Source organism: Ranitomeya imitator, chromosome 1 (genome assembly GCF_032444005.1).
Source record: "Ranitomeya imitator isolate aRanImi1 chromosome 1, aRanImi1.pri, whole genome shotgun sequence".
NCBI lineage: Eukaryota > Metazoa > Chordata > Amphibia > Anura > Dendrobatidae > Ranitomeya > Ranitomeya imitator.
The window spans coordinates 696082334-696105829 of record NC_091282.1 but is presented as its reverse complement, the minus strand read 5'-3'; the positions used below and the strand labels follow the sequence as shown (position 1 = coordinate 696105829).

Sequence of the window (23496 nt, the reverse complement as noted above, 5' to 3'; positions counted from 1 at the left end):
TTAGATGCACTCCTCACAAACAAAGCCGAAAAAGCACTAACATGGACCAAATCATCCTTCTACAAACACGCCAACAAACCTAGTTCTATGCTAGCCCGTAAACTTAGACATAAAGAGCTATTAAACAATGTCTCATCCATTAGAGACCCAACAGGTCAAACTACAGCTAACCCGGAGGCTATCTATAGCACATTCCACAAATATTACCAATCACTCTACGCCACCCCCCAGCCTCCCCCCCCCGCAACGCCTTCAGACCTTTTTGGAAAGGCTGAATCTCCCTAGGATGTCTGCCTCCGCAATCGATCACCTCCAAACGCCCATTACTACCGAAGAGATAATGTCAACAATTAAGAATCTTAAAAAAAGCAAAGCCCCTGGTCCTGATGGCCTCACGGCACTTTACTATAAAAAATTTGGAGACATACTTACTCCCTACATCCAACAATTTTGCAATTCTCTCCTCAACGGACACCAAATGCCACCCGAATTTTACACTGCACATGTGACAATAATCCCTAAACCTAAAAAAGACCATCTCTACCCTAAAAATTATAGGCCCATTTCCTTATTGAATGTAGACCTTAAAATATACACATCTATTTTGACGGCCAGACTCAATACAGTCCTACCCCTATTGGTCCATCGAGATCAAGTGGGGTTCATACCTAAGAGACAGGGTCCTGATAATATTAGAAAGAACCTGAATCTCATACACTCAGCAAATCACTTTAAACGGCCATTGTTGATGCTGGCTCTTGACATAGAAAAAGCCTTCGATTCGGTATCATGGACCTATTTATTTGAAACCCTAGCAAAATTTGGAGTCCCGGCAGGAATTATAACTAGCCTCAAACTATTATATGATAGCCCCACAGCCTACTTAAAGCTACCCACTAATCAACCTGCCCCCATCAAAATTCAAAGAGGCACAAGACAAGGCTGCCCATTGTCACCAGCTTTGTTCGCCCTGGCTATGGAGCCTCTGGCAGAGGCCATTCGAACCAACCCTAACATCCATGGACCCCAGGACCTAGGAGGCCAATATAAGACAAGTCTCTTTGCAGACGATCTACTTCTAGCCATTACAAATCCAGTCACCTCACTCCCGAATCTATTCACCGTTCTACACGAATTCGAACTCATATCAGGCCTTAAAATCAATGTCGACAAGTCCGAGGCACTATTCATCAATACTCCAAAAGAGGCCCAAACCAACCTAGTTTCTCAATTTAAATTTTCTAAAAAAGATCATTATCTGACCTATCTGGGAGTTAACGTGACCTCTCATAGGTCAACACTGTTTAAATGGAATTACCTACCACTGATAAAGAACCTGCAATCGGACCTCACTAGATGGTCCTCTATGCAATTGTCCTGGCTTGGTAGATTGCACGCTATTAAGATGATTACCCTCCCAAAATTTCTCTACCTCTTTCGATCTCTGCCTATCCCACTGCCATCCAGAACACTGCATGAAATCAATACCACGATCTCGAGGTTCCTGTGGCAGGGCAAAAGGCCTCGAATACGGCTTAGAACCCTATTCATACACAGAAGAATGGGAGGTTTGTCTTTTCCCAATTTTATTTTATACTATAAGTCTGCCCAACTAGCCCAATTAATTAGCGTTTGTACTAGCAGGGACAATCGACCCAGATGGATTGATCTAGAGTCATCCTTCATGGCCCCCTACTCTCTACCAGGCCTATTATGGTCTATGCAGAAGCTCCCAAAGGGAATCCATATAACAGCCCCATTCTCTTTTCACTCCCTCATCATGTGGCGGAAGGAGAGATTTAAATATGATCTACAATCTAAATCATCTCTTCTAACCAACTTCTTTCATAACCCTGATTTTATTCCAGGATTAGATCCCCGTCCCTTCTCCTGGTGGATCCTTAATGGCATAACTACCCTGAGACATCTTTGCACACCCTTCCTTACACTGCTCTCCCAACAGGACTTCATCCAAAAATTTAAACCACCAGCAGAGGAAACGTTGCGCATTTGCCAGGTTTTCCACTTTGCCAAACAGATCCTACAACACAAAACACCCCCACGTCCTACAAGCTACGAACAGAGAGGCCTGAATGACCCCTTGAGTGGAGGAACTATTTCCCTCATCTACGCAACCCTAAATAGCACCCAGGGTGACGAAAAACTTAAATTTATGAAACAGTGGGAGGCGGACCTAAATATATCATTGTCCCTGGAGGACTGGAGGAGGAACTGTACTACACTTTCTAAGGGTAGCTACCAGTCCTCGATGGTTGAGACGTCCATTAAACTCTTGCATAGGACATACCAGGTCCCGAGTAAATTACACACCATCTATCCAAATGTATCAGACCGCTGTTTCAGAGGATGTGGACTTCAGGGCAATCTAAAACATATTTGGTGGGAGTGCCCGATGGTATCTGCGCTTTGGCGGAGGGTACAATCCATAATGGTAAAAATGTGTGGTAGGACAGTCCCTTTGGACCCGGCTGTGTTTCTTCTGGGTGCTAGGTTACCCGGCTTACCTAAAAAACTTCACAACCTAGTCAGCCAACTTTGTATGGCGACAAAGTTACACATTGCAACGAAGTGGAGAACTACTTCTTTATCACTGCCACTTGTGATGGACAAGATGAACACTATTTTGTTATACGAAAGAATCCAAGCTACAAGGAATGACTCATGGGACACTTTCTATCAGACTTGGCGACCCTGGATGGAACTAGACAATAATGTAAACCTGGGTCAGACCCTAATATTGTCCTTGTGATTGCTGGGTAAATTGAATGCGACCACTCTTATATCTTGTTTGAGATACTCTGTTGTCCCCCTCCCCTATGTACTTCCCCCCCCTGTCTACGTATTGTAGTTCATGAAAGTTTAATTTTATCGGTGATTGTGGGAAAGAAACAAAACTCAATCTAAACACTATACCACCTTCTTGTACGGGAAATCTGTTGTTAATGTATTATTTTACTGTTTGCTCGAAAAATAAAACTTATTGAAACTAAAAAAGAAAACAACATGTAAATCACATTAGTGAACAGGAACCACAGCCTTATCAAATGTATATCAGTACTGAAGAGAGACTAGTGCATCAAACTCAAATGCATGAACTGTTGGTCACTCCTAGAATTGTGCATCAGGGTCACTTACACACACCAGGTTTTTGTGCCTAATGAGAAATTCAGCCATGTTTGATAGGCTAGACCAGCCATACAAGCATTGTCTACAGTCCAAGGTGATACAAGTGAATAAAAGGTTGTAAAACATTCCAAGACCAACAATTTGGAACGTCCCATCACCGATGTCACAGCAGCAGTCAACAAACACAACTTAACTCCTCTCAGCCCCTATATACACAGCCTTATCCTGCAGTATATCATTACTCTCAGCCCCTCTAAACACTACCTATCTTGCGGTATATTGCTCCTCTCATTTCCTCTATGCGCAACCCTATCCTGCAGTATAATACTACTGTTTTTCCCTCTATACACAGCTGAATCCTCCATAATAATACTCACCTTACACCCTCTATGCACAGCCCAATCCTGAAGTATAATACTCCTGTCTTGCCATTTTAGACAGCACCAACCTGCAGTATAATACTCCATTTAGCCCCTCTATATATAGCCTCATCCTGCAGAACATGCCTCGTCTCAGCCCCCTCTATGTACAGCCCCATCCTGCACTACATTACTCTTATCTCCATCCTGCAGTACATAGGTACTTCTAATTATCAGCAAATATGCACACCGCAGCTTCCTGGTATGAGCTCTGTACTGTAATGAAGGAGGCTTTGCCCCTTCATGTGACATCCTCCCTCAGAAGAGCAGCTCCGTTCTAGACACGGCCCGAAACAGAGCCATATTGGCAGTAAACCAGCCGAGAGACTGAAAGGCGCATGATCAACCAAGAGCTCTGGAACTACACCAGGACGATTCTAAAGACAACTGGCGGGTAAACAGAGCCTGGAAGGCCATTCTTTGGGGGGTGATATATGCAAACTGGGCAGATTTAAAACGGAGTTATACTGCCGCAAATTAATAAAACAAAACTTTTCTGAAACTTTTTTCTTTTTCAGGTTTCCTGCCATTCCGGTGTAGCATTAGCAGGCCAGTGAGACATAACACCAAGCCTTCCACCGCTATATTTGCACAATTTCACCGCCTTCATCTTTATACAAGTCCATTCTCAAACTAGACAATAAAACAAGATAGCGGGTTATTTAACCTTGAAGTTTCTTGAGAACGGCCACCTCCATCTTCAGTACTTGTTTTGGCTGTTGGGCAGATTCCACTTTGAGAGCGACATTCTCCCTTGTTAGCAGGTCCAGGGCATCGTAGATTTCTCCAAAGCCACCACCACCAATTTTTCTTAGCTGTTGAAAAATACCAAGATCATGGTCAGTTGAAGATAAAGAAAAAAAAACACATGTATTCTTATAAAGAGTATGTCATGTCTAACTTAGTAAATACTTATATACTCTATAAAAAAAAAATCAATTCTAGATCAACTTTCCCTAGAACTTTTCATTGTAAGGTTTCCCCATTAGGACTCCTCTGACAAATGTATAATTACATTGACAGACTGTTGTCCCCAATTGTGTAAGGAAAGACCTGTACATCTGGGGAAACGGGATGGGGCGAAGCCGCCGGATGAGGACTGGCCTCGAACTAAGTTATCCCAGATACATAGTCCACGATTCCTCTTACTCTTTGTGCCTTTTAACTTTGCGCCTTTGAGTTTGGGTTTTTTTTGGCAATTTTTCTGTTTTAGTCCAATTCACAATTTGTGTCTTTAAAACATTGCAAAAAAATAATGTGCAATTGTATTTCCGTACCCAACCGGAGGAGTTCAAAATCTGTTTAGTTCTCAGCTGCACAAAAATAGAACTCAAGTGCAACATTTTAAAAAATTTGACTTTTTGCCATGAAAGGTGCAAAAAAGAGGGAAAAAAAACTATGACTTTGTGCAAAATTCATCAACCACATTTTTTAAAGTGCAGACACTCATCGCACATTCACATAGCCTTGTATGAGATGGAGCTGCAATAAAAGTTGTTGTTTTTTTTTGTTGTTTTTTTATCTGTTCCTACATTTCCACCCAAAAAAAAGTTATTTGAATATGCAAATGAAGGTACTCAGTGGCTAAATGCCATAGTGAACCATGCCACTCTTTCTAGGTTGATTGACCACGCTGGCTTGTGAGAGACAGCACTGTCTGAAGACGACTAATTATGTAACCACTGCCTATGCAGGAGAGAGCACACAAATCACTCTCTCCTCGCGGTTGGCATCGCTACACACCTATACCAAAGCAATGTCAGCAAAGAGGAGAGCGCAATGCGTGATCATAAAGAAGCAATCATCCCTGGTTTCTTCAACATCCAAATTGGCCCTATTTTTCTAGACCAGAATGCCAAGATTAACATTCAGTTTTCTGAGACTCCCTCCCCCACCAAGGACAGGGTCCACCATTCTGATATACTGGTTAGTAGTCAGACGGAGTGTTGTGCCCGAGTGTAGGAAAAAAAAAAAAAAAAACAGAGTGGTTATAATACTGTGTAGGAAGGAAAAGTTCAAGTGCCGGCTGGCCTCATTCAGCTTTGTCCTCAGCATCAGGGCCCTCACAATATACTTAATTACTGCCCTAGGCCATGAAAACCCTCATAACTTTCCGACCGCACCTTTAGCGTTTCCCACTTCCGCACTACCTCCTCATCCCTCCCTCTCTCTGTTGGAGACCCTCAAGGCTCTGTCCTAGGACCCCCACTTTTTTCCATCTATACTACTGGCCTAGAACAACTCATAAAATCCCATGGCTTCCAGTACCACCTGTATGCGGACAACACTCAGATCTACCTCTCTGGCCCAGATGTGACCTCTCTGCTGTCCAGAATCCCAGAGTGTCTGTCAGCCATATCCGCCTTCACCTCTCGCTTCCTAAAACTCAATGTAGACAAAACTGAACTCATCATCTATCCCCCATCTCGCGTATCCCCCATCTCGCGTATCCCACCGACCCGATCAATCTATTGTGGCAAACAGCATCACGCTCTCTCTCTTGCACCTGAAATCCGATGCCTCGGGGTAACCCTCGACTCTGCCCTGTCCTTCAAACCGCACGTCCAAACTCTTGCCACCTCCTGTTGCCTCCAACTCAAAAATATTGCCAGAATCCATCCCTTCCTCAGCCCAAAATCTTCTAAAACTCTTGTGCATGCCCTCATCATCTCCCGCCTCGATTACTGCAACACCCTCCTCTGTGGCCTCCCCGCTAACTCTCTTGCACCACTCCAGTCTGTCCTCAACTCTGCTGCTCGACTAATCCACCTCTCTCCTCGCAATTCCCCTGCTTCTCCCCTCTGCAAATCCCTCCACTGGCTCCCAATCCCTATATCTCTGAACTAATCTCCCAATATCAACCCTCAAGTAATCTTCGATCCTTCCAAAACCTCCTACTCTCCTCCACACTTATTCGTTCCTCACACAACCGCCTCCAAGATTTCTCCTGAATATCCCCAATCCTCTGGAATTCCACGCCTCAACACGTCCGATTATCCACCACCCTCGAATCCTTCAGACGGAACCTGAAATCCCATCTCTTCCGGAAAGCCTACAGCCTGCAATAACCATTCCACTGCCTCACCACTACCCGAGCTGAAGCCTCACCAGCACCAGAGCTGCTGCTTCACCAGCACCAGAGCTGCCACCTCACCACCAGCAGAGCTGCTGCACCCCCGACCTTCTGTCTCTTCCCCATTATCCCATAGAATGTAAGTCCGCAAGGACAGGGTCCTCTCCCCTCTGTACCAGTCTGTCATGGTAAATTTGTTTACTGTAAATGATATCTATAACTTTGTACGTAACCCCTTTCCCATGTACAGCACCATGGAATTAATGGTGCTATATAAATAAATAATAAGCAATAAAGAAGCACAAGAAGTAGCAGAGTAGAAAAGCAATGTCAGACACGACATTCTTCTGTGCTAATTGATTACTTTCTTGGAGGAGAGAACAGGCATCACTCTCTCCTCCCTGCTGACATCGTTCACATATAGCTCTCAAGTATAAGCTACAAGCAAAGTAAAGCAACAGAAAACTGTCAATGGTAATGTAGTCGCAATTACTTCCTGTGTAGAACTTTTAAGCACTGCACCCGATGCACAATTATGGTTAGAGCTACAAAAAAAAAGGAATAACCATACGCTAGCCACACAATGATGGAAGGGCGGAGGATGGAGGTGGCACTGTAAAGGTCACTTTGGTAATACATATGAAACCAGAAACTCTGAATTTTACATGCAGGCACAGCCCGATTTAACAAAAAGAAAAAAAAATAATAATAATCTAGGATGAGGCTATATAAACACAAAAGACCATATATCTATAGATTATTTTGTAATTTCCAGCTGAAAGAAAAATGCTTTAGTAGCTTTCAAGAACCAGACAAATAAAATGATCATTCAGCCATCATCGTTTTAGGGAGTTTCTTTACCCTACAAACATTAAATTATCAGTAATTACATAGTTCAAACAGCCAAAGAAAAGAGGCTTAAATCAGTAAAGTTCAAAAGACTCGGCAAAAAAAAAAAGAAGAAGAAGAGTCACAGACCTTTTGAAGGATGATTAATCTCAATGTTAACAATGACAAGCATGGAATATGTTACCAAATATTAAAATAGCTGAAAACATCAAAAGTTTGAATGGTGTAGCACTAACAATCTGCATAATGCATCAAACCATTTTTCACTTTCAAAACCAACGCATGTCAAGATAAAAAATATACTAGATCAAAAACCTAAACAAACAGATGCACTAAGAATCTTTTGAAGAAAAAAAACAAAGCGCTTATCATCCAGACAACTTCCGCCTCAGTCTACATACTATACTCTTCTGCTTTAAAGCAGATCTGTCAGCAGATTGTGAGCTCCTCCTCCCTGCAGAGATCTCACACAGCTCAGTGCAAGCTGCAGTGAAAAGGAAAATCGAGACCAGCTGACCACATCCTGCATTTAGTAGTCCAGTATGCACAGAATGACGTTCTGACCAAAACGTAAAGTAACAAATGCAGCTATAGTGTTTATATTCCTCTTAACACTATTTACACCCTCAGGACTTGTTAGAGATAAGCTAGGAGAGTCTCCCTATGTATATCTAAAATATAACCTCTACTGTTATCATAATAAAAAAGTATTGCAACTCCGGACAGAAACATACACAATGTAAATATAGTGCCTGTGCTCAACCAGTGCTCATTAAAAGAATGGTTTGATCTCACCCATCTATAGCATTTTGGCAGTATTCAAATCACAGATGACAACAAGGGGGGAGGGGAGATTCTAGTCCTCACAAGGACAGTACCCAAGTAAGATCTGTTCTTAGTATCCCACCAAACCAAAGTATTCTTCCCAATGCATTTCTTCCCCAATGAGGAGGATTCATCAGAGGAGCATAACTAGAAAAATTAGTGGGTATGAGAGGACCCTGCAATGGCAAAAGCCCGGTATCTAAAACGTGGTGCATTATGTAACCCATACGGGGAGGGAATGGTCTCCCAGAGCCTCGCTTTGTGGCCATTATAAATAGGGGCATATGCAGCCTCGTTATGCCTATGGCTTCTGACGTCACATCCTTTTACAAGAAAAAGTATTTGCTTTTCGATGTGCTTCATTATGTCCCCTCATGTGCCTAATAATTCTGAACACCGTGTATATTGGTTGAACCAGTCGCAGCATGAAAGTCAGAATTAACAAGCATTTAAATGACATTCCCAACACTAATTTTACCAACAGGAATATATCCTCTGCGTCAAGGCATTTCATCTTGCATCATCAGCTACAGATGACATCTGTACGGTCTTCAATATTGAAAAATTGAGGTATCCTCCGAGACATGAAGAGATTACATCTCATTAGAGAAGCATTTTGGATCTTCAACTTAGGAATTAGATCTCAAATTGCGCCGTGATATTATGTGTCATTATTAGGTTTCTTTTTGTGCTGTAAATGTTTTGTTAATTTTCAAATGTCTTAATCCAAGTTATGTAATTTTTGAGCAATTAATAATTCTTTGTACATGATTTTTTGTGCTTGCATGGTTTTTTTTTGTTGTAGTGCTCATTTATGCAGCTTTACATCATGTGACTTTTTTTGTCCAAAGAGCATGATTTACTGGGTATGTGTGACTGATGGGAAAGATTCCCAATAGGCCTTGAGGAAGAACGCTGTTTGCTTTCGAAACGCGTCGCCATGTTGTTCCCCGTCCCCCACAATGTGCCCTGGAATTTAGAAGTGTATTTAATAAAGGATTTTTATAATTTTATGATTTGTTGCCAATAGCTGGAATTTTTTCTCCCCGTCTCAGTAGGAGCTGCACCTGTTAGTCTGGCTGGGTGACTGCAGACTCAATACAGTTGTACTCATGAGCTGTCTCACTTTAAAACAGGACTCATGAAAAGCTCAATTTTATTCTTCAGATTATTATGCCATTATGATACGGATTTTTAAAATGCAAGGATCCCCCTCGCAGGGGGAAGTATATCAATGTAAATAATATTAATACAATATCTTTGACTTATTAATTTTAGCTGGAAAGGACAAATATACGTTCGTATAACATTAGCTGCATTGTATTAATAAAAGAAAATAAAAGAGAAAAACAAAAAAAAGGGAAGGAATGTAAAATCTTGGGTAATAGCTTTGGGGGTTATGTTGATGTACTCTATATAATTCGTGTAGGATGTAAGTCCTACTGATCAATTCGTTGTATCCACGTTTTAATTTATACAGATAGTGACATTATTCTGGAAAAGTCACCATCAGTCTGAGTCTGGATCCATGAGTTCCAAATACCTCGGAAGATTTCAAGAGAGTCGGATCTGGTGGCTTCTATTTTTTCGTATAGCATAATTACATTTATCCGTCTTTTCACCTGGGCCATCGATAAACTATTGGTTTTCCGTTGCTATGTGGTTTCTAGTTGCCATGGTAATATAATCTATAAGCTGGCACGTCTTACCATTGGCATTGATTGGCCTATCACCTATAGGAATTACCGTTGGTGGAAGGAGTAGTTCCTTTTTCAGGACAGTGTTAATTAATTTAACTACATCCTTCCAAAGAGATTTCACTATGGGGCATGTCCACCAAGTGTGGAACGTGTCGCCCACTTCACACACCCTGAAGCTTTTGTCTGGAACTGTATGATAGATTTTGTGAAAGTAATTAGAGACATAATGAGTTCTATGGAATAATCTGAGGGAGGTTTCGGTAAGTGAGATTTGGTTATTTCCTTTTTAAAATGATTTCATACCATTTATACCATCTCTGAGGTGTACAAGTCTTCTTTAAATGGTTTATCAACTACTAGGACAACTGCTTCTTGTTCTAAATGTTTGGCCCCGATTAAAATTTAAAAAAAAAACAAAAAAAAAAAAACTTATACTCACATTTAACGCCGACCCCGTTCCAACTGTATCGGCACTCCCGGTCTCGTGGCTCCTGTGGGGTTGTTCTGACACATGACCCCGGCGCCCAATCAGCGCCATGAAGACGAAGTCCGGGCTGAAGCTGATCTCAGACTTCCTCTTCATGTTCAATTCATACAAAGGCGGGGACAGTGATGCCAGCGCTGATTGGGTGCCAGCTTCACATGTCACTACAACCACAAGAGAGCCCTGGACCGCGAGTGTGTCGACACCGCTGGAACAGTGCGGGCACGGGTGGAGAGTATAGGCCTTTTTATTTTAAATCTGGGCCAAGCGTGGGGTATGAGAAGGGGTTATCAAGAAGGGTTTGTCAATAGTGGACAACTTTAGTTAGGCCGGTGTCATACTTGCGAATGCAATGCGAGTCTCTCGCAGCAATATCCAGCACTGCCGCCGGTGGTTCGGACTGGGGCGTTCAGCTACATAGAAATACATGCAGCCACACACTCCGGTCCTGAGTGCCGGCGGCAGTGCCGGGTATTGATGTGAGTTTTTTGCATTGCACTCGGAAGTGTGACCCCGGCCTAACCAAAGTTCATAATGGAATTGAACTGAGTCACAGAACTTTTTATACTTACTGGGGCATGACCTTTAAGCTATGATCAGACATGGCAGATTTGCTGCACGATTCATGTGAAAGGGGTTTTATAAAATTAAATGCACACAAAGCAATTCCTCTTCAGAGGTAGAGGTTACTGCAAATCCGCACTGTCCTGTTCAATAGCTGGATAAGGAACAATCAGGGCATCCATTGTGAAAAGATCCACTTAAATCACCCAGAAATACTGATTCACCAAAAATGCCTGTTTTGCTGCTGCTGCAGCTGCAACAACAACAAATATTTTACGTAATGTCAATTACTTTCCTAGGATCCAATATACTTTAGAAAAAAAAATTACTAAAGTCTTGCAACTAAAAAATGCATCAAGTATAATAAATAGTTTGGGGATAGGGGGCACCTTTATCTGATTATTATTAATTACTAGATGGCAGCCCGATTCTAAAGAATCGGGAGTCTAGAATCCATATATACTTTATTTATTCAAATGTAAGAATAATACAATTAATAAATAATAGTAAGAAAGAACAAAAATAATAGGCAGTATATGGAGAAAACACCAAACAAAAGTTCAAAATTGGTGTGAAAATGTCACTGAACCACTTCACCACTAAATATATATAGTTTTGGTAAATGGTATTATCATTTTTTTGACGAAATTCGGCAGGAGCTTGAAGAGCAACGTCACTGGGCCCGCCTCCACGCAGTAGAAACTTGCTGTGAGGTAAAAATTCAAAAATCACACCAAAATGGCGGGCGGAGTGTGTCACAGTACGGCACGTTTCTGATTAGTCGCTCGCAGCAGGCGGCAACCAATCAGACACTGGACACTGTTGACGTCACTTATCTCCGGACATTATCTCCGCACATTAGCTCCGGACATTATCTCCGCACATTAGCTCCGGACAAAGCCACGGAAGTTGGCACAAATTGCAGGAAGTAGTATTCTAGGCAATTAATCTCCGGACATTAGCTCCGGACATTAGCTCCGGACAAAGCCACGGAAGTTGGCACAAATTGCAGGAAGTAGTATTCTAGGCAATTATATATTAGATAGCACCATTTATTCCATGGCGCTTTACATGTGAGGAGGGGTATATATGTATATTCCGATGCTTGTCAATATTTGCAACGAGGCTGTAAAATAAAGATATAAAAGTCAATTTATTGTAGGAGTGACTAAGTATCCCATGTTTATTTCCTAAAGATCGGAGTGGTGACTGGTCCTCATCAAATACTGAGCACAGAGGAGTGGAATATTTCTATAAATGTCAAGCAGGCAAACCATGAAAAAGACAATTGAGTCTCCTGAATTTTTTATGACCCCTTCCTTTCTCACATTACTTTGCCAATCTCCTTTTAAAAACTCTTTTTTTCATGAAAGAGCAAAATCTTAAGGCTCATGTTGAAAAAAATGCTGCAAAGTAAGAACGTTTTCCAAAATAGAAGTGTTAATAGTTTATTTTTAATCAATATTTGGTGTGCTTGCCCTTTACCTTCAAAATATCAAAGCATCAATTTTTCTAAGTACACTTGTACACAGTTATTTTGAAGGAACTCGGCAGGGAGGTTATTACAAACATCTTTGAGAACTAACCCCAGATCTTCTGTGGATGTCACTTGTGGAAATCTTATGCAATTGGCTGTGTGTTTGGGGTCGTCCTGCTGCAGAATAAAAATGGGGCCAATCAGAAACCTCTCTAATGGTATTACATGATGGATATCTATCTGCCTGTATTTTTCAGCATTGAGGACGCCATTAATCTTAACTAAATCCTAAACTTTGTGTGCTGAACTGTAGCCTCAAACATTCAGGACCCACCACCATGCTTCACTGATGCCTATATAGATTCATTACTGTGCCACCCTTCAGCCTTTCGATGAACCTGCCTTTTCTTACAGCCAAATATTTCACATTTTGAATCATCAGTCCAGAGATCTGCTGTAATTTTTCTTCACCCCAGTTCATATGATTTTGTTCATAGTTGAGTCACTTGGCCTTGATTCCATATTGTATGTATTGTATATACTCGAGTGTAAGCCAAGATTTTCAGTCCACATTTTTGGGCTGAAAGTGCCCTTCTCGGCTTAAACTCGAGTCATACCCGGGGGTCGGAAGGGGAGGGGGAGCGGCAGCTGTGTAATAATACTCACCTGCTCCTGGCGCGGTCCCTGCACGTCCCTGGTTCCCCGGCGCCGGCAGCGTAATGAATATGGACCCAACTCCACTCCCATAGGGGTGGAGCCGCATATTCATTACTGTAATGAGCGGTACCATGTGACCGCTCACTACAGGAAGAAGCTGCCGGCGCCAGGAAACAGACAAGCAGGGACCGCACCAGGAGCAGGTGAGTATAACTAAGTGCTCTATATTCACCTGTTCCCCGTTCCACAGTCAGCGCCACCTCTGTGTCTTCCACGTCCTGTGCAGTGACGCTCAGGTCAGAGGGCGCGATTAGTGTGCGCCGCCCTCTGCCTGAATGTCAGTGCAGAGGACGGGGAAGACACAGCGGTGGTCGGTGGTGGAACGGGAAGCAGGTGAATATAGCAAGTGCCAGGGGCCTGAGAGGTGAGTATGTAATTTTTTATTTTTTTAATCGCAGCAACAGCATATGGGGCAAATGTCTGTATGGAGCATCTTATGGGGCCTTGTGCAGCGTAATATGGGGCAAATATCTGTATGGAGCCTCTTATGGGGCCATGTGCAGCATTATATGAGGCAAATATCTGTATGGGGCCATGTGCAGCATTATATGGGGCAAATATCTGTATGGGGCCATGTGCAGCATTATATGGGGCAAATATCTGTATGGAGCATCTTATGGGGCCATAATCCACATTTGTGCAGCATTATATGGGGCATATTTTAATATGGAGCATCTTATGGAGCCCATCATAAACTGTATGGAGAATTATATGGGGCTTATTTTGTATGGAGAATCTTAGGGTATGTTCACACGTTCAGGATTTCCATCCTTTTTTTTTCAGGACTGTTTTTTTAAAAAACTGCAGCTCTTGGCAGAAAACGCAGGTCCTTTTTTTGGTCCTTTTTTGTCCTTTTTTGATGCGTTTTTTGATCCTTTTTTTTATGCAGTTTTCTAACCCTAACCCTAACCCTACCCCTATTCTAACCTTAGTGAAAAAAAAAAAAAAAAATTCTTAATTTTTTTATTGTCCCTACCAATGGGGGTGACAAAGTGGGGGGGTGTCATTTACTATTTTTTTATTTTGATCACTGAGATATAACCTATCTCAGTGATCAAAATGCACTTTGGAGCGAATCTGCCGGCCGGCAGATTCGGCGGGCGCACTGCGCATGCGCCCGCCATTTTGCAAGATGGCGGCGCCCAGGGAGAAGACGGCCGGACGGACACCGGGACGCCGGGTAAGTATAAGGGGGGGAGATTAGGGCACGGGGGGGGGCATCGGAGCACTGGGGTGGGGCATCGGAGCACGGGGGGGGCATCGGAGCACGGGGGCGGGATCGGAGCACGGGGGGGCAGCCACACTCCGCCCACGCACTTCCGCCCGCTCCCCCGCACTTCCTGCTGCAGCGGTTCTGCACATCAAATCGCAGTAAAACCCGCAGATATATTTTTGATCTGCGGGTTTTACTGCGGTTTTGACCTCACAGTGGAGGTCTATGGGTGCAGAACCGCTGCGGTTCAGGAAAAAGAAGTGACATGCTCCTTTTTTGCCGCAGCTATTCTGCGCGGCTTTTTAAACGAAATTCCGGATCATGTGCACAGCAGTGACTGTTTTCCATAGGGTTACATTGTTATGTACCCTGCATGGAAAACAGCTGCGGAACCGCAGCGGCAAAACCGCTGCGGTTCCGCAGTAAAAAACGCACTGTGTGAACATGGCCTTATGGAGCCATCATGAACTGTATGGAGCATTATATGGGGCTCCTGATTCAATATGGATATTCAAAAACACTTACCGTATATACTCGAGTATAAGCCGACCCGAGTATAAGCCGACCCCCCTAATTTTGCCACAAAAAACTGGGAAAACTTATTGACTCGAGTATAAGCCTAGGGTAGAAAATGCAGCAGCTACCGGTGAATTTCAAAAATAAAAATAGATGCTCCATACCGTTCATTATTGCCCCATAGATGCTCCATATACAACTGTGCTATATAGAATGCTCTGCACCGTTGATTATGGCCCCATAGATGCTCCTTATAATGCTGTGCCATATATGCTCTGCACCTTTGATTATGGCCCCATAGATGCTCCTTATAATGTTGTGCCATATATGCTCTGCACCTTTGATTATGGCCCCATAGATGCTCCTTATAATGTTGTGCCATATATGCTCTGCACCTTTGATTATGGCCCCATAGATGCTCCTTATAATGTTGTGCCATATATGCTCTGCACCTTTGATTATGGCCCCATAAATGCTCCTTAGAATGCTGTGCCCCATATATGCTCTGCACCTTTGATTATGGCCCCTTTGGTGCTCCTTAGAATGCTGTGCCATATATGCTCTGCACCTTTGATTATGGCCCCATAGGTGCTCCTTATAATGCTGCCCCATATATGCTCTGCACCTTTGATTATGGCCCCATAGGTGCTCCTTAGAATGCTGCCCCATATATGCTCTGCACCTTTGATTATGGCCCCATAGGTGCTCCTTAGAATGCTGTGCCCCATATATGCTCTGCACCTTTATGGCCCCATAGGTGCTCCTTAGAATGCTGTGCCCCATATATGCTCTGCACCTTTGATTATGGCCCCATAGGTGCTCCTTAGAATGCTGTGCCCCATATATGCTCTGCACCTTTATGGCCCCATAGGTGCTCCTTAGAATGCTGTGCCCCATATATGCTCTGCACCTTTGATTATGGCCCCATAGGTGCTCCTTAGAATGCTGCCCCATATATGCTCTGCACCTTTCATTATGGCCCCATAGGTGCTCCTTAGAATGCTGCTGGTGCTGCCATAAAAAAAAAATAAAAATCACATACTCACCTCTCTTCTCAGGACGCCGACGCTTTCAATAATTACCTGCTCCTCGTGCGGCTCCGTCTCCAGCACTGACGCTCAGCAGAGGGCGCGCACTGACTACGTCACAGCGCCCTCTAACCTGAGCGTCATTGCTAGAGGACGCTGCAGACGGAGCCGTACCGGAGCGAGGAGCAGGTAATTATAGCGCTGCGCTCCCCTTACCTGCTCCCAGCGCGGTCCCTGCAGTCCCTGGCTTCTCCGGCGCTGCAGCTTCTTCCTGTAATTGAGCGGTCACATGGCACTGATCATTTACAGCAATGAATATGCGGCTCCTCCCCTATGGGGGTGGAGCCGCCTATTCATTTCTGTAATGAGCGGTGCCATGTGACCGCTCAGTACAGGAAGAATCTGCAGCGCCGGAGAAGCCAGGGACTGCAGGGACCGCGCCGCAGCAGGTAAGTATGACTACACAGCCCCCGCTCTCCCTCCCCTGCTGACACCCGGGTATATAACTCGAGTATAAGCCGAGAGGGGGACTTTCAGCCCAAAAAAATGGGCTGAAAATCTCAGCTTATACTCGAGTATATACGGTAACCTACTGATGTCTCAATTAATTTTACTTTTATTGGTACCTATTTTTATTTTTAAAATTTACAAGTAGCTGCTGCATTTTCCACCCTAGGCTTATACTTGAGTCATTAAGTTTTCCCAGTTTTTTGTGGCAAAATTAGGGGGGGGGGGGCAGGGCCGGCGTCAGCACCCGGCACAGCGGGCAAATGCCGGGGCCTTGGGAAGAAAGGGGGGCCCACTAGCAGCTGGGAGAGCAGAGCAGGAGATAACATGCTCTCTCCGCCCACAAAGTCACTGCTGGCTGCATTCTCTTAACCCCTATGTGCCAGCTCTGACACAAGCATCTTCTCACTGAGTCAGTGCAGCCAGGCAGGCACACATAGGGGTTAAGAGAAGGCAGCCAGCGTGACTGTTTGTGGGCGGAGAGAGCAGTTCTCTGCTCTGGCCCCTGGCTGGCTGCAGACAGTGCTGCTGAGCTGAACTTATCAGGAAGATTCCGGAGGAGCTAGTCCTACCAGAGTGCAAAGGTATCCAGCAATAATTGCAGTTGGTCCTGTGGCTCAGTCTGCTGCTGTCTGTCTCTGCTGCCTAAAAATGTGGGTGATGTCTGGAGGAGCAGCTGGTGGGGTGCAGCCTGCAGCCACCCAGCTCTCCCAGAACCCCAGAATACATGCATGCTGCACCAAACCTGCACCAGTGGGGTAGGAAGAAGCTTAACCCCTTCCCATCTGTATGAAGGTTATTGCTAAACCTTAAATATAACAATCTGACCCGCATAAATGGGGTTAACCAGATGCCAGGAGGAAGGGGAGCTGCTGCCATGTGGGCTGTAGGTTGGGGCCCCGTGGCCCCATGCTGGTGACTGGAGGGACTCTGCCCAGTGCTGGCATGTGGGTGATTTCTGCTCCGGAGTCTCAGCTTCTCTCCTCCAGGTCACACTGTGCAGTCACAGCAACATTGGTTGTGTCTGTCCAGGTCCCAGCAGCTGCCACTGCTCCCACCAAGGACATGGCATCACTTAACCCTTCCCCTGCAGCCACCGGCAACAAATCCACATTATTCCTTGATTACGGTAAATCAGGTTCCAACCCAATAGAGGAGCAGACATTTCCTGCTGCCATTAGGGTCCGGGAGGGGGTGACATTGGCTGCCCTGCTACTCTGTAGTGGGGGGTGACAAGTGTAACATGGGGTAACGATGAAGGAGAAATGCACAGGATAACAGTGAGAGCGACAGAGGGCAGTGTATGGTATGGAGCAGTCACGGGTGGGCTGCAGGATCCCCCCATACTGTACATGATTGCTCGGGACAGGGAGGCGTTTAATGAGCTTCTAATGACGGGGCACTAATTGGGTCATTAGGGTTTGTGGAAACGATTCAGCATCAGGTCCCTCATTAATGCCCGAGCGATGTTACTTTGTAGCACAGATCTGTTAGGGCCGCAAAACCAAACAACGTTGTTTATGTAGAAAAGTCTTTGTTTCATAGAAAAACTCAAAACAGAAAAGATTTTCTGATACAACAACGCCCTGCTCACGACACTGCACAGCACCTCTCCTGTATATATACACTGCACAGCACCTTTCCCCCTGTATATATACACTGCACAGCACCTTTCCTCCTGTATGTATACATTGCACAGCACCTCTCCTGTATATATACACTGCACAGCACCTTTCCTCCTGTATATATACACTGCACAGTACCACTCCTCCTGTCCTGTATATATACACTGCAGAATTTACAATAGCTGTCACTCATGTAAGAAGTGAAATCTGGCATTGTACTGTACATTTCTCTGCCATATCTGTGCATCATAAATTGGGTATGTGTTAAAGGGGGGGGGCCCACTGAGACTCTTTCGCCCGGGGCCCTCAAAAACCTGGAGCCGGCCCTGGGGGGGGGGGGGTCGGTTTATACTCGGGTCGGCTTATCCTCGAGTATATACGGTATTTTTTTGTGGCAGCAAGTCTTCGATGAAGACCACTTCTGGCCAAACTTTTCCTAACAGTAGATAGGTGTAGCCGAGTCCCACTGTCATCTACTAGTACTAAGCTGATGGCACTGCTGAACATCATTTGATTTAAAAGGTAAGTAAGAATGATGCGTTTTATCTGCTACACCAAGTTTCATCAAAGAGTTTACGGTACTTAATATTAGCCATTTCTTTGTGTGTGTCTCTTCAAAAGAGCTTGAACAGCACATCTTGAAAGCCCAATCTGCTTTCAAATATTTGCCTGGGAGAGACCTTGATGTTGCAGTCTAACTACCTTGTCTGTTGTTGCTTTGATAAGTCTTTCCATGGTGTACGACCTGTGACCGGAAAACAACTTCCACAACACATCTTCCACAACCTCTCCCTTGTAGCTGAGATTTACGGTACTTCACCCAGTTTTAACCTGCTACACAGCCGTTTCTTTTTCAGCTAACGACTGATTCAACCTACATATGAAAAGTATGATCATTGTCACCTGTTAGGTATAATTGGATACACATTCACCTGATGATAATCCTACATGACACCAAATATTAATTGTATTTAGATTCCTCTTATGTTCATTCACTTCACCGCATTTTGTTAGTCGATGGAAATAAACAAATTAAACACCCCATTTCATTGGAGTCAGGAGTCTATCAAATATTTAGGGATACGACTTCCGGCAGATCCGTCCATATTATACAGAGTCAATTACAAACCACTGATAGCTTCAATAATTAGCCTTCTTCAGTCATGGAAACACTTTACATTATCTTTCTCAGGCCGATGTCACCTGATCAAAATGGTTGCATTTCCCAAATTGCTGTATGCTTTCCAAACTTTGCCTCTACTGCTATCTAAGGTTGACCTCAGTTTGCTAAACTCAAATTTTCGAAAGTTTGTCTGGGGTGTGGGGGGCAGATCGCGTATAGGTCTCATAAAATTACAGGCGTTAAGGGCAGAAGGCGGAATCAACTTCCCTGACGTAGGAAGGTATAACTTGGCGGCCAACTTTAGATATGCCATTGATTGGATTAGAGGAGTCTCCCACTTTGCTAACGTTGGCTTAGAGCAACAAATATGTCCACACATTACACTGCCGGCATTGTTGCATTTGGGTGGGGAGGGGCTTCCAATGGAGTTACGGGAACACCCGACGATGTGGCAAACAATACTGACTTGGAGACGATGTAGAAGGCTTTGTAATTTACGGGATGGGCTGTCCCCATTTCAATCAAATCTTGGTAACCCTGGGTTCCTGAAAGGTAATCCACCATTAAGCTACAGGCTTCTGGCTGAACAGGGATGTAGACTAGCAATAGATTTGATGAATCTTGATTTTTCTGTGTTGTCTTTTGACGCAGCATCACAACGTTTTCCATTATTTAAGAACAACCTCTTCTTATTTCTTCAGGCACGGAGTTTGGTTCAAACGTGTTTACTGACTGGGGAGTGGGAGGGGAGGAACAAATATTAGGAATACAGGATCACAGCCAGCGTCCATAAGTGGCATTTATTCTCTGTTACGCAGGAGTTGGAAATGGGATGGGAAAGATACAGGATTAGCAAAGTGGTCAAAAGACCTTCCGGGCTTGAGGGTGGGGGATTTTCTTGATGCTACTAATGCGCAAAGGAAAATTTTGACATATAGCAGTTATACTGACATGGCTCTATTTATCCTACATAGGGCTTACAGTGGGGCAAAAAAGTATTTAGTCAGTCAGCAATAGTGCAAGTTCCACCACTTAAAAAGATGAGAGGCGTCTGTAATTTACATCATAGGTAGACCTCAACTATGGGAGACAAACTGAGAAAAAAAAATCCAGAAAATCACATTGTTTGTTTTTTTAACAATTTATTTGCATATTATGGTGGAAAATAAGTATTTGGTCAGAAACAAAATTTCATCTCAATACTTTGTAATATATCCTTTGTTGGCAATGACAGAGGTCAAACGTTTTCTGTAAGTCTTCACAAGGTTGCCACACACTGTTGTTGGTATGTTGGCCCATTCCTCCATGCAGATCTCCTCTAGAGCAGTGATGTTTTTGGCTTTTCGCTTGGCAACACGGACTTTCAACTCCCTCCAAAAGTTTTCTATAGGGTTGAGATCTGGAGACTGGCTAGGCCACTCCAGGACCTTGAAATGCTTCTTACGAAGCCACTCCTTCGTTGCCCTGGCGGTGTGCTTTGGATCATTGTAATGTTGAAAGACCCAGCCACGTTTCATCTTCAATGCCCTTGCTGATGGAAGGAGGTTTGCACTCAAAATCTCACGATACATGGCCCCATTCATTCTTTCATATACCCGGATCAGTCGTCCTGGCCCCTTTGCAGAGAAACAGCCCCAAAGCATGATGTTTCCACCACCATGCTTTACAGTAGGTATGGTGTTTGATGGATGCAACTCAGTATTCTTTTTCCTCCAAACACGACAAGTTGTGTTTCTGCCAAACAGTTCCAGTTTGGTTTCATCAGACCATAGGACATTCTCCCAAAACTCCTCTGGATCATCCAAATGCTCTCTAGCAAACTTCAGACGGGCCCGGAGATGTACTGGCTTAAGCAGTGGGACACGTCTGGCACTGCAGGATCTGAGTCCATGGTGGCGTAGTGTGTTACTTATGGTAGGCCTTGTTACATTGGTCCCAGCTCTCTGCAGTTCATTCACTAGGTCCCCCCGCGTGGTTCTGGGATTTTCGCTCACCGTTCTTGTGATCATTCTGACCCCACGGGGTGGGATTTTGCGTGGAGCCCCAGATAGAGGGAGATTATCAGTGGTCTTGTATGTCTTCCATTTTCTAATTATTGCTCCCACTGTTGATTTCTTCACTCCAAGCTGGTTGGCTATTGCAGATTCAGTCTTCCCAGCCTGGTGCAGGGCTACAATTTTGTTTCTGGTGTCCTTTGACAGCTCTTTGGTCTTCACCATAGTGGAGTTTGGAGTCAGACTGTTTGAGGGTGTGCACAGGTGTCTTTTTATACTGATAACAAGTTTAAACAGGTGCCATTACTACAGGTAATGAGTGGAGGAAAGAGGAGACTCTTAAAGAAGAAGTTACAGGTCTGTGAGAGCCAGAAATCTTGATTGTTTGTTTCTGACCAAATACTTATTTTCCACCATATGCAAATAAAATGATAAAAAAAAACAGACAATGTGATTTTCTGGATTTTTTTTTCTCAGTTTGTCTCCCATAGTTGAGGTCTACCTAGGATGTAAATTACAGACGCCTCTCATCTTTTTAAGTGGTGGAACTTGCACTATTGCTGACTGACTAAATACTTTTTTGCCCCACTGTATATTACCCCACATCTGCAGTCTAGGATGTCTCCTACTACTATATATTATTGCTCTAAATGCAAAATGCGTAACACTGACATATATCACCACCTATGGAGCTGTTCGAAGATTCAAGAATTGTGGGGTACCGTACATGACGAATTGCAGAGGATGTGTAAGATCAGTTTCTCACTCACACCACAATGGGCCATTTTCAATATTTTGGAGGAGGCTCATCATAGCCTACCTAAACATGTTAAAGCATCACTCATGATTTGGGCCTCTGCTACCAGGAAAAGCATACTACATTACTGGTTGAGTCCAATTGCCCCACCACTCTCTCTTATTCAAGCTAAAGTTGTGTTCCTTTTCAGAATGGAGTGGATGGACGCGCTGACCACCAAAGAAAAGATGTCTGGTAAATTCCTAACTACATGGTCTCTCTTCATCCCATCTCTCCCTATTGGGGTGAAAGAAAAATTGCGAGCCCAATTTGAAAATACACAATGGTATTTATTACAGCGGATAAGTGGAAACACACCAATTCCATAATATAAACCAAAAGTTGAGTGCACGCAGAGAAGGGGTGGTTGGGGAGGGGGTGGGGAAAGTTTGGATTCAGAGGTTATTTGTTTTATATGTCTTTTCATTCAAAACCTAATAAACAAATTTGGAAAAAAAAACAAATTAAACACTTTAGTTTTGAAAGCATTCTTAGGTTTGGTCAACATTACGTCTGTGCCAGCTGTCCGACGCATGCACTCAGGTATGAGACCACAAAAGCATGCAAGTCATAATTGATGCCATGGCATCTGTCCACCATAGAGACCCACTTTAAAGAAACGTGGCCCATGTGGTATTCTTTGAGGTAGCCTTCTGTATAGATAGTCTTCTGCGATCTCTTTCCATTGACAAAAGTGGCTACAAATTGACCCACTACCATCAGAAATGTACAATGGAAGAAGGTGGTCCAACCTTGGGTCTTGGGTCATTTCCTTGGACTACCACCAACAAACATTGTTCTCAACAAAGTATATCTCTTGAACCCCTTTCTGACATCTGACGTACTATCCTGTCGAGGTGGTATGGGCCCGTATGACCACCGACGGAACCGGGTGTCAGCTATCGCAGCTGACATCTGGCACTATGGGCCAGGAGCGGTCACGGACCGCTCCTGGCACATTAACCCCTGGCACACTGCGATCAAAGATGATCGCAGCGTTACAGCGGCACAGGGAAGCATCGCACGGGGAGGGGGCTCCCTGCGTGCTTCCCTGAGACCCTCGGACCAACGCGATGTGATCGCGTTGCTCCGAGCGTCTCCTACCTCCCCCTCCCTGCAGGCCCGGATCCAAAATGGCCATAGGGAACCTTCCGGGTCCTGCAGAGAGGTGGCTTGCAAGCGCCAGCTCAAAGCAGGCGCCAGCAAGTCTCCTGCAGTGCCTGTGTGATTGCTGATCTGACACACTGCACTGCAAAGTGTCAGATCAGCGATCTGACACTATAACATAATGTCCCCCCTCCCCCCCCCCCCTTCCCCGGGGCAATGTAAAAAAGTAAAAAAAAATAATAATTTACATGTGTAAAAAGAAAAAAAAAATTTCCTAAATAAAGAATAAAAATATATATTGTTCCAATAAATACATTTATCTAAATAATAAA

At 44.0% G+C, this 23496-nt stretch overlaps 1 protein-coding gene across 2 annotated transcripts in view; it reads right to left on the bottom strand.

Annotated features, from left to right (window-relative positions):
* Window positions 1–23496, bottom strand: part of TTBK2 (tau tubulin kinase 2) — a 129684-nt gene that overhangs the window by 62419 nt on the left and 43769 nt on the right. For both annotated transcript variants that reach the window (XM_069730929.1, XM_069730918.1), the window contains exon 3: window positions 4234–4381. In XM_069730929.1, the coding sequence (XP_069587030.1) occupies window positions 4234–4381 (148 nt within the window). The remainder of the gene's footprint in view (window positions 1–4233; window positions 4382–23496) is intronic.